The sequence below is a fragment of the Triticum aestivum genome, chromosome 5A (assembly GCF_018294505.1).
Source record: "Triticum aestivum cultivar Chinese Spring chromosome 5A, IWGSC CS RefSeq v2.1, whole genome shotgun sequence".
Classification (NCBI taxonomy): Eukaryota; Viridiplantae; Streptophyta; class Magnoliopsida; order Poales; family Poaceae; genus Triticum; species Triticum aestivum.
The window spans coordinates 36,531,285-36,543,017 of record NC_057806.1 but is presented as its reverse complement, the minus strand read 5'-3'; the positions used below and the strand labels follow the sequence as shown (position 1 = coordinate 36,543,017).

The window sequence follows — 11,733 nt, the reverse complement described above, 5'->3', positions numbered from 1 at the left end:
CAAGTGATAAGGAAAATACATGTAAAATAACATATCATGTGTGAAAAACCTTTTATTCTTTTTAACTTTTGCAATTGAAATAAAATCAAAATGGGGCAGACTTTGTGGGACATTTTCATCAATGTCATGTACGGAAAGTCAATAAAATAAATGAAGAACATTCCCAAAAAAAATGAAAAGACGGACTTCGAAATTATTTTAAAGGATGTGACGGGCCTTTATAAACATTTAGACAATGTTTATAAAGAATTATCACATCGATTAAATCAATCTCGAGGTATAGCCACTTCCCAGTCGGTCACCTATCCTCAGACTACTCAAGCCATAACAAGCTTGACGCTCATGTTCTTTTCGGAATGAGGTACCAAAAGGGAAGATGCACCTTGCTGATATTGGTTGTCAATCGGACATATAACACCTATTAGAATGCCACATACATTCTTCAAAAATTGACCAAACTCATATGACATTTTTGAAAACATGTCTTAAAGTAATGCCACAACTAAACCTTCTAGAATCCGGTAAACATGTCTTGAAACACCAAAAAATCATTGTCAAAATTGTGAAAACAATGACTTGGAGGTTAATTTGATATACATGACTAAAAAGTTGACCAAAAAATCATTCTCAAAATTTTGAGAACAAGTACTTGGAGACATGACTTATAACTTAAGTGAAGTCATATCACATTTTTTGAAAATATGGCGTAAAGTAACGCGATAGACCTTCTTCAAGCCAATTAACATGTGTTCAAAAAATAAAACAAAAATTATCAAAATTTGCAAAACAAGGACCTCGAGGTTAATTTAAGTGATAGGACAGAGCACTATATACATGTAAGCGTTACTTTACGACACTTAAATATTATAATATGGCTGTATGCATCATTTCGATCTAGAGACCGGGGGTATTCCTCCTTTTCAGAAAAGGCATTTAGATCGCCATATGAGTGTAGATAGTGCTCAAGTCTTGGAGTTGTCATTATCATTGTACGTTTTGTGATCTTATCCATGGTATATGTCACCCACCTAATGTGTACTTCTCCATATGCCTCCTCCCTTATTATCTGTTGATAGCTAAGCACGGGGATCATTTCTTTATATATTGTACCATTGAACTCCTCCTTCACCATAACTTTATGCATCCACACTTATCCCAAACCTTTGCCCTCATGATGCCTTGTCTAGTTTGGTTTGTGCAACTTACTTTGGCATGAAAGGCATTTGGAAGATTACAACAATGGGATTGGTGATAACGACGATATCATATGGAAACCAAACCTTATAACGCCGATGAGATCTCTAGGAGAATCAGTCTCATGGCTTGAACATTAATTGCTCATCTCGCCATTAGAAATCTATCTTGGTAGGAAAACAACAAGTGGATGGAGTTGTAAAAGCAACCCACTCGAAGGAGTCCATATGTTTGTGCTAGAGGCATGTGTTGGGCAATGTGAAATATGCACAGGCAACAGCATGAGGGAGTATGATGTATGTAACCTTTTTGTATGAAATGTACGATGGTTCCTTGCTAAGCTAGTCTGACAGACTAGCCAGTGATGTTATGATTTTAGATCAGAGTATTCTCCCAGTGTGTGTTTGTGTCGTCTCTGTTTATTGTAGAAAAATACTTCGACATCCTTTCTCGGTGGTTATTTGAAGATGTTTATTCGTGCATGAATGACATCTTAATCATACTAAACTTTACTAAACTTGGGAGGAATGAATCAATACATTTCTCCCACTATGTGTATAACTGTTTTCCCCTTCATGCTCATACCCTACTCATTCGCTTTCTTGCTAAGGTACTCATTGATCAATTGTTGGGCATGGAAGCCATTGGCAAGTTTACACAAACAGTGGTTGATGATTGCTAAACTGTTTATATCCTTGTTCAATCCAACAAGCTATAGACAATCCTTCTTAATTAGGTGAACTAGCTCCTAGTAATTGATCCCGATGGTTGTGCATTGAAATGGACTGGTTTGCTATTGTAGGTCCCATCACATTTACTAGTTCATCGAAGCATGTGTTATTCAAACAAAGGGGAGAGGTGCAGGACATGCATGCTAAACTTGATGTTCTTGAATACTCGATCCAGTCTGGGAGCTAATTTCGATGATATCTACTTTTCTATCATTTGATCGGCATTTGTTTTGGTTTTGGTTGTGGCAGTGATTATGTGTGTTCTGTTTGTATTGATATAACGCGAATATCCGGTTTTGTAAAACGCTATTACCGTCGAACCCCTTTTTAGCATGCTATAGGGCTTTGTCCTTGGACCTTTTCTCTCTAGATAAACATAAATCTTAGACATTATTTCTCAAGAAAAACAAAAAAAAAACCGTGATAAGTAACAATCGCTCATTGTTCACTTTTTGCATGTCATAGGACTACCTTAGTTGTCCTGTGATGCAAAACCCAATCACAATAATGAGTAGGGTCATCTTTCACCCACTATGTACTCCTAGTGCCACCCTATATATCACGACGAAAGCCTCTCATGCATCAATCTTCACGCCACAACAACATATTCTCCTTTGATGCTCCACATGAGCTCTAGTGGCTTCATATGATATCTGTTCCCAGCACTTTTCTCGTTCTTCTTTTGCTGCTCAAATGTATTTTACCTAGAAATGGGAGGTGATAGGGACATATTTTGCTCTTACAGTGGAAACAATGAAATAGTGATATTTCACGGGAGTTCACTAGTTCTATTGCTAACTGTTGCGAAGAGCCTGTTAGGCTGCTGGCAACTTGGGGAGAAGACCGTGATGGCCCGTGACAGTGCTTTGCGCGTGCACCAAGTTGGGAGCTAATTGGTTTCTATTGGGATAACTTCCTCTACTTGGATACTCGGCCCAGTCCTGGTTCATACCAACTTGGTCAAACACTCAGACTTATTGGAGTTTGACTTATGACAATCCTAGAACTTCAGTTATTTTGAAACAGAGAGAGTATTAATTTAAATTCGGATGCTGCTTGTGGCTTTCCTAAGGAAAAAAGAATTCGAAATTTGACAATGAGACGTTATGCTCATAGCCGTGAGAGACGGGCTAGCTTTACTTGTACTCCCATTAAGCAAGCAAGCAACAACTGGCCAAATTAAGGAGAAACTCCCTCGGTCCCAAAATCTAGCAGACTAAGGAAAGGACAGCACGCACAGAAATACAACATGATTTCAGGTTGGGCTCAACTGCATCCTCTTCAGTCCTTGTGTAATTACATATTGTCAACGCATTGCATGCTCAGTACCAGCTGAAGTAGTTTCTGTGAGGCTACTGAGCTCTTCCAGCGGCAGCAATGCACATACCTTGCCCGCGCGCGAGGGGTGGCAATGGCCACGGCAGCAGCCTAGGCCCGGAGTGCACGGCGCCCCACGGCGTGATAGTCTAGCCTAGCGGGTCTCCGGAATAGTGCCTTGAATGAACTTGAGGGCCATGGCAGATGCGCCCTTGACAGGAACTTTCACCGAACACCTTGCGGGCCGGCGCCCATGCGTCCACCTCGAGGGCGGCCAACAGCCAGCGTGAGACCCGTGCTGGTGACGCCTCCTCCTGCGGCATGGCGAAGGGTACATGCGCACTCCGATGAATCAGCAGGCGGCACGACGCCACGGGGTCGTCTCCCTCGGTGTTGTTGCCCAGGCCACCCGCCGAGCATATGGCGCGCACCGGAGCAACAGCAGCCGTGGTGTCGACGTTGCAGTCCTCATCACCTACCACAGGTATGGCAGCCTCAGGTCGTCGGCGGTCACTGATGAAGGCGGAGGAGGTGACGAGCACCCCGTCGAGCAGGTGGTGGGCGTCGGAGCAGCGAGGTCGATGACTCAACAGTTGCTTGGAGCCACCTCGTGTTTGCACAGCTGTGCCGTATCCCTGGCAGTATTCGGGTCGGTCTCGGATAGGAAACGAGAGGCGGGGCGGGGAGTCACACAAAACTATCCTACTGACTTCTCAGCCAAGTCACCTCCGTTCCATGGTGTGCCATGCTGACGCTGATGGCGGCCGCCGCTGCAGCAGCGCCGGACCAATCCTTCTTCTCCCGCTCCCGCCGCCCCACGCAGCCGCCTAGCCTGTTCAAAGCCGGCCGCTCCGCCCTCCCGCCGCTGTGTGGCAGCGGTCAGAGCCATCACTCCTCGCACTGTCGCTGTCACTGCTCCTGGAGCAGCACCCCGCACGCACGCCGGAGCAGCCAATGCCGGTATGATTGAATGTGTACGTACGCGCTTCTTCTGTCTTTTGTCAGTACAATTGCTGAATTCAGCTCGGTGGACGATGCAGTGCCAGTGCGACGCCGGACCACCCGGACGAGCCGCCGTCGTCGGGGAGAGGCGGCCGTTACCATCCTTGGGAGGACATCGCCGAGACGCTTCAGCTCGACGACGGAGAGCCGGCGCGCCTCACCGACGCCGAATCCGCCCGAACAATCGTCGAGGTTAGAAAGATTGCTCCGTCCATTGAGTCCTCTGCAGTGCTGTTCTGTTAAGTGCGACGAGATTACGGTCAGAAGTGTTCAGCAGTGCAATGACCCTCAGGAATTATTCTATCTCCCCCGGTCTGGTGAAGCATACTCTGAATTTCAGGCTACGACAGCTTTGGTTGTGGAATTACATATCTCTGAACAACCAGATCAATGGAGATTTTCCCCAGGAGACTGACATTCAGAGAAGGATTGGCAGCTTCAGAGCTGAAATGCAAGTGCCTTTTTTCCCTGAGATTTTCATTCTCACGACCTGGGCTATCTGGCCGACTATATTTTCAAAGGGACCAGACAAATCTTTATTCTTGCCTGAGGAAACTGAAAGAGGAGCTCAATTGGGTCATTCATAGAGCAGTGAGGAAACCTTATCACGCTTTTGAACCATCGGTCTTTAACTTCAGATAGACAAGATTGCTCTATGAATAATAGCCTTCTAGCTGATATGTATTTCCCCACCTCAGTGTAGATAGTCTTGTAGCTGATTTGTGTTTCCCCACCTCAGGGAAGCCTTGTTATTCTTTTATTTGATTTATCTGTTTTCCTTCCTTTTTTTTTTGTACTTGAGAACAATCCCATAAAGAAAATACAAAAATGGGATTTTCCTACTGTTTTCGGTCAAATTCTTTTTTAGTCTGCAGTGCTGAATCTTGCAATATGCATGCACAGGTGAACAACAATGCAACGGTGATGATCTCCACGCTCATCGATGACGGTGTGCACGAGAGGATCATCTTGCCGGAGTTCCCCTACTTGACTGACGAGAATGGAGGTATATATGCGGCTGCGTACTCGGGTCCATAATTTGTGCAATTGTCATTTTTCTTCCTTTAATCTTCTGTACGTGTGGCAATCTACTCTCAGATATTTACTTCGAGGTCGACAACGACGACGTGGTCATGGAAAACATTATGGGCGACGACAAGATTGCGGTAACAATTCTGTTATTTTTTTGATATTTGAAGGTTAACAATTCTGTTATAATTCTCCACTCTTCAATCCCAAAAAAAAAACAGTTCTCTTCATGAAAAGGTCAATTATGTGTTTTTGTGTCTTGTGGCTTGTGCCTACACTTGAGTTAATATGTTGTTTGGTATCTGCAGCATGTTATCATTGGACTCGATAACACAGATGTCTTTGCTGACTTGGATCTAGCAGCGGCGTCATCGACTTCATTTGCACAAGAAGAAGAAGAGGAGGAGGAAGAGGACGATGATTCCAACGATTCTGACGATGAATATGAGGAGGTACTAAAATTCTGCACAGCTGGGCAACTGGTCAACAGCAAAATAGTTTAGTGATTTACCTTATGCTGTGTGTCTGAAAACATGTAGGAGGGTATATATGCTGTTGATGAAGAAGACGGGGATGACGACGGCGATGATGATGAAGAAGATGACGATGCACCTAACTGGTCCAACCTTGAAACCGTAAATTCCTGTCATCCACTATACTTTGCGAGGATGATTGTGGAGGTAGATGATTGAAACTCAATTAGCATCCATCAGCTTATGTACCACTCACTCTGAATCGCTTTCTTAGCCACTATGCTCTTAACTTTTACTGTCAGAATGCGAGCAAATCAAGTATAGATTGGTTGGACCGACCACCTGCAAGCCTTGTTGTTGAGGGTCAGCTGAGACCTGCGTTTGCTGAAGAGAGCACCATGGTTTCCAGGCATTTATTAAATGGTTGTTGCAATGAACCTTCCATTCATCAGATATTGCTTTCCTGAAACATAGGACTAATCTTATCAGCTCCCGGAATTTCGGTAGGTGATGAACCACTCAAAGACGACAAAAAGGGAAGTGGGGCTACATTTTTCAAGGTTGAAGTTCTGAGCATTGAGCTGATCACTGCATATGGTACAGAGGTATGTCTATTCAATTTGATAAGCCATACTAATTTTCCAAGAGGGCCGAATCTGTGTAAGCTCATGCCTACTACGTAAGTCTTTTTTTTAGAAAAAGAGTATTAGCCCCGGCCTCTGCATCATTTCCATGCACATCTCAATTATTAGAAGTAGTTTAAGTAAACAAATCAACCGTGTAAAAGAGTCACAACCGGCGAAAATAGGAAAATATGCCAACCTACTATTGGACCCACATCCAAACCAGTTGTATGTATCATGTGCTACCATTGGTTGCAACCAGACACCATAAACTCGTGCACTTCCTCATGCTGTGGTAAGGACCACGTAGGGATACGTCCTGTAGCTCGGAGACCCACAAAAATAGAAGAATTAACAATATTCTTTTTGAAACCGAGGCTAAAGCCTTGCCCTCCATCTCATTAAAATAGAAGAACTATACTAATTACAAGGTCACCACTTACAAAGAAAGTCTCATACTTAATCTTGGCAAGGACAATGCTAGGCAAGGAAGGATACATGCTTAAAAACATGGTGAATTAACAATATAATATCTTATGTGACTGCAGAATTGTCGTTGTACAATCTTGAGCGCTAGTAATGTTTTCTTCGTGTCTTTTCCTTGTAGCCCAAGGTAAAGATAGAAGAATACCGGAAATCTAGACCCGACATCATCGCGCACTCTGCACCAAACATAATATCACGCTTGAGAGCCGGTGGAGACAAGATAACACAAGCTCTGAAATCACTCTGTTGGAGGTGCAAGGCCATTCAAGTAGAGGTAATATTCCTTCATGGGCATTTTGTTAACATTGAAAATTAGGGAATAGATACATTGAGCATCTCGAAGTTGGGTATTAAACCACCATGCCGGCTATAATTCTTCAGGAAGCAGCAATCATCGGCGTCGACTGCCTTGGGTTTGACTTGAGACTGTGCTCAGGAACACAAGTGCAGACACTGAGATTTGCTTTCCCTACAAAGGTCAGTGGTTCAGCTTTTGCCTACAAATTTGTACTTATGGGCCATGTACAGTATGATAAACAATAGATCGACGGTGGAGAAACATTAGTCTGTAAGAAGATATTTGCATTTCATGCTCTTGTGGTTCTGAATATTTTGCACTGTAGGCTAGTTCGGAGTTCAGCGCAGAGAAGCAAATACACGAGCTTCTGTTTCCTAGGAGGATACATCAAGAAGGGGAGTCACCACAGGCTCAACCCAAAGAGTACTGATGTAAACAGAGATGTGACGTTTTGTTCTTTTTCTAGGAAATTTAATCCAGCAACACAAATAGCAGTAGCCATCTTGATGAAGTTCTTTCGAATTCACATTGTGATTTTGGTCATTGAGCATCTGCACGGACGACATAAACTAGTGCACTCTGACCAATTGGGTTCGAGGTACTTACCAGAGGATTAGAGGTGCAACTACTTAGTGATCCGGACATAGCACTCCGCGCTGAAAACAAAACCGCATCCCTGGCCCTTGAGGCACTATCCGAAGCCCTCGCGGCCGAAGAATTAACCGTGCTGCGCTCCACGGTAGACAGGGACGATGTGATCCTCGACAAACGCCCCAAATCCACCTCCTTCAAACCAGCAGAAGAAATAGTCAAATTTCAGGTCCGCCCGACGGACCCCAAGAGGACAGCATCTATCGGAGCACAATTGAACCCAACAGTTGACGCAACACTACGAGAATTCCTGCGCAAAAACTGGGACATATTTGCCTGGCACCCTTCAGATATGCCAGGGATCCCACGCAAGCTGGCCGAACATAGCCTCAATATATTAAAGGGATTCAAACCGGTCAAGCAAACACTGCGACGCTTCTCCGAACCCAAGCGACAAGCCATGGGGGAGGAGCTGGCCAAGCTTATCGAAGCCGGATTCATTAGAGAAATCAAACATCCGGACTGGCTGGCAAACCTGGTGATAGTACCAAAGAAGGACAAATCCTGGCGCATGTGTGTCGATTTCAAAGACCTCAACAAGGCCTGCCCTAAGGATCCCTTCCCCCTCCCCCGCATCGATCAAATCATTGACGCCACCGCAGGACACGACTCACTGTGTTTCCTCGATGCATATTCCGGATACCATCAAATCAAGATGAAGGAGTCCGATCAAGCTGCAACAGCATATATTACCCCATATGGGCCATTCTGCTTCAACACCATGCCCTTTGGGCTCAAGAATGCCGGCGCCACATACCAACGCATGATCCAAACATGCCTGGAGAAGCAGATCGGCAAGACAGTCGAAGCTTACGTGGATGACATCATCATCAAAACTAGGCACGTCGAAACACTAATAGACGACTTACGCCTTACATTCGACAACCTCCGTGCGTATGACATTAAGCTCAACTTGGAAAAATGTGTCTTTGGCGTCCCTGCTGGCAAACTGCTGGGCTTCATCGTTTCCAATAGAGGAATAGAAGCAAATCCAGCTAAAATTCGAGCTCTGTCATAGTTGGCTATGCTAATAGACCTCAAACAAGTCCAAAAACTAGCTGGTTGCGTGGCAGCATTAAGTCGCTTTATCTCCAGATTAGGAGAAAAGGCACTACCACTCTATCGCCTTTTACGGCGCACCGATAACTTCGAATGGACAGACGCGGCGACTGCCGGACTGGAGGAAATAAAGGCCCTCCTAGCAAGCAACCCAATCCTGGCCGCACCAAACGCTGGCGAACCCATGTTGCTATACATATCGGCAACACATCAGGTGGTGAGCGCCGTGCTCGTCGTCGAACGAGAGCAGGACGGGCACAAATTCCCACTTCAAAAACCAGTATACTACGTATCTACTATTCTCACACCATGCAAATCCCGGTACCCCCATTATCAAAAGATAGCATACGCGGTCTTCATGACATCCCGAAAGCTACGACACTACTTTCAAGAGTGTTCAATCACGGTGGCCTCTGAAGTACCACTGAATGATATAATAAACAACCGCGATGCCACGGGCCGGATTGCCAAATGGGCTATCGAGCTACTTCCATTCGACATAACATACAAGCCACGTCGAGCCATCAAATCCCAAGTATTGTCTGACTTCGTCGCCGAATGGACAGAGGCCGAACTCCCTAAAGAGTACGACACATATTCCAATTGGGTTATGTATTTCGACGGCTCCAAAATGTTGGCGGGTTTGGGAGCGGGCATCGTGTTAACGTCCCCAACTGGAGATGTCGTCCCATATGTACTCCAAATATTATACACAGACTCCAACAACGCAGCCGAATACGAGGCCTTATTACACGGTCTTCGGATGGCCGTATCCATGGGCATACAACGCCTGGAGGTGCGCGGGGACTCAAACCTCACAATATCTCAAATAAATTGAGACTTTGATGCCAAAGATCCAAAGATGGCAGCTTATCGCAATGTCGTCTTACAAATGTCGGCTCGGTTTGAGGGGCTTGAATTTCATCACGTTGCCCGAGAAAGTAACCAGGCGGCGGACGTCCTTGCTCGCATTGGCAGTAAGCGCGACCCCGTCCCACCTAACATCTTCCTGGAAAGGCTTTTTATGCCATCCATGGTGTGGCAAGGCAACAGTCTGGATCCAAACACAACCCTAGATCCTGAACACACCGATATCATCGGGGGCTCAGCCGCCGAAACTACACTGTCGGCCCATCTCATTATGGCAGTCATTGCCCCATGGACCGAACCCTTCTTGGCCTAAATTAATAGGAAGGAGCTCCCCGAAGACTAGAATGAGGCCCGCCACATTGTCTGGCGTTCGAAGGCCTACAAGGTTTACGACGGAGAGCTCTACAAAAAAGTACTACCAGAGTACTTCAAAGATGTATCTCCGAGGAAGAGGGGCGGCAGCTTTTGGCGGAAATTCATGCTGGTCTAGGCAGACACCACGCTGCAGCCTGGGCCCTTGTTAGCAAGGCCTTCCACACAGGGTTTTATTGGCCGACGGCCCTAGCAGACGCGCAGGACCTTGTCCAACACTGCGTCGGATGCCAACTCTTCGCCAACCAAAGCCATATGCCCCCAACTGCCTTACAGACAATCCCCATTACTTGGCCTTTCGCGGTCTAGGGACTGGACATGGTTGGACCCCTTAAAGGGGGAAGCCATAAGAAAAGATATCTGCTGGTGATGATGGATAAATTCACCAGGTGGATAGAGGCTAAACCAGTCAAAGTGGCCGAGTCCGGACCGGTGATAACATTCATATCCGACGTTGTGCATCGTTACGGTGTCCCACACATCATCATCACCGACAACGGCTCCAATTTCATAGCCAATGAGGTAAAAATTTGGTGTGCTAATCTGGGCATTAAGCTTGATTACGCCTCTGTCTACCACCCACAAACAAACGGTCAAGTCGAACGAGCCAATGGTCTTATTATGAGCGGCATCAAACCCAGACTAGTGCGGTCTTTGAAAGAATCTGACAAGAACTGGGTTGAGGAGCTCGACTCCGTACTATGGGGGTTGCGGACCACGCCCAACCGTACTACCGGATACACAGCTTTCTTCATGGTGTATGGTGCAGAGGCTGTGTTGCCCTGCGGTATTATTCATGACTCACCTCGAGTGTGTATGTATGAAGAGAGAGAAGCCGAGCTAGATCGGCAGGACGCCTAGATGCCTTGGAGGAGGAGCGCGACGTCGCCAAAGCCCGTTGAGCATTTTACCAACAGCAGGCTCGAAGATATCAAAGTAGAGAAGTACGGGCCAAGACCTACAACATTGGTGAACTCATTCTACGCCTGCCGGAGAAGAAAAAGGACAAACTCAAGCCCAAATGGGAGGGTCCCTTCATAATTGACGAAGTTCTCACCGGAGAGGAGTACTGTCTTCACGATGCATCAGACAATCGCCTCGAGCCGAACCCTTGGAACGCGGCCAGACTCCAAAGATTCTATGCCTAGCACCGGACTCCTTATTCATCTCCTCCCTGGTAGTTTCCATTATTTTTTACTCTCTTTTTCGATTACTATTTTTCTTCCTCGCTTTAAAGCTTTCATACGGCTCGACTGCACACCCCTGACGCATACATCTTTAAATATGTACGTCCACTATACCCGAGGGCTTCTTGGACAGAAGCTTTTCATTATTATTCCTTGAGCATCAGGCTCCTCACATATGAGTTTTTCCATATGTACCTTTTCTTCGCCACTATATGCATCGATATGACTTAAGTTTTGGCCAAGTTGGGTTGCCTGGTTCCTGTGTTTATGCCCTACGTTCCCGTTAGTTCAGCTAGGGCATAAAGGGAGCACGTCTGTGATTGTTACTGCCGGGTCATCCGGATGTGTACCTCAGACTGGGTGAAGCCGAAAGCTAGCGTTCTTAAGGGAATATTCGGTCGGTGAATTAAAGATGTTTTTTGCACTCCCTCCACTGTGAAC

The 11,733-nt window shown here is 45.8% G+C and overlaps 1 protein-coding gene across 1 annotated transcript; it reads left to right on the top strand.

Moving 5' to 3' along the window:
- The first annotated feature begins 3,903 nt into the window (after window positions 1–3,903).
- LOC123102154 (uncharacterized protein At3g49140) lies at window positions 3,904–7,696 on the top strand. Its single transcript, XM_044523450.1, has 11 exons — window positions 3,904–4,202; window positions 4,283–4,436; window positions 5,148–5,250; window positions 5,343–5,410; window positions 5,582–5,725; window positions 5,813–5,953; window positions 6,049–6,169; window positions 6,254–6,351; window positions 6,977–7,129; window positions 7,237–7,332; window positions 7,479–7,696. The coding sequence occupies exons 1-11, from the start codon at window positions 3,988–3,990 to the stop codon at window positions 7,581–7,583; spliced, it is 1,398 nt and encodes a 465-aa protein (XP_044379385.1). The 5' UTR covers window positions 3,904–3,987; the 3' UTR covers window positions 7,584–7,696.
- Window positions 7,697–11,733: the final 4,037 nt, after the last annotated feature.

Bases quoted from the DNA above. Each gene is read 5' to 3' on its own strand.
- LOC123102154 (XM_044523450.1), top strand. From the start codon at position 3,988: ATGCTGACGCTGATGGCGGCCGCCGCTGCAGCAGCGCCGGACCAATCC. The intron at 5,726-5,812 runs GTACTAAAATTC...GAAAACATGTAG, and splicing joins CTGACGATGAATATGAGGAG to GAGGGTATATATGCTGTTGA. The intron at 7,130-7,236 runs GTAATATTCCTT...ATAATTCTTCAG, and splicing joins GCAAGGCCATTCAAGTAGAG to GAAGCAGCAATCATCGGCGT.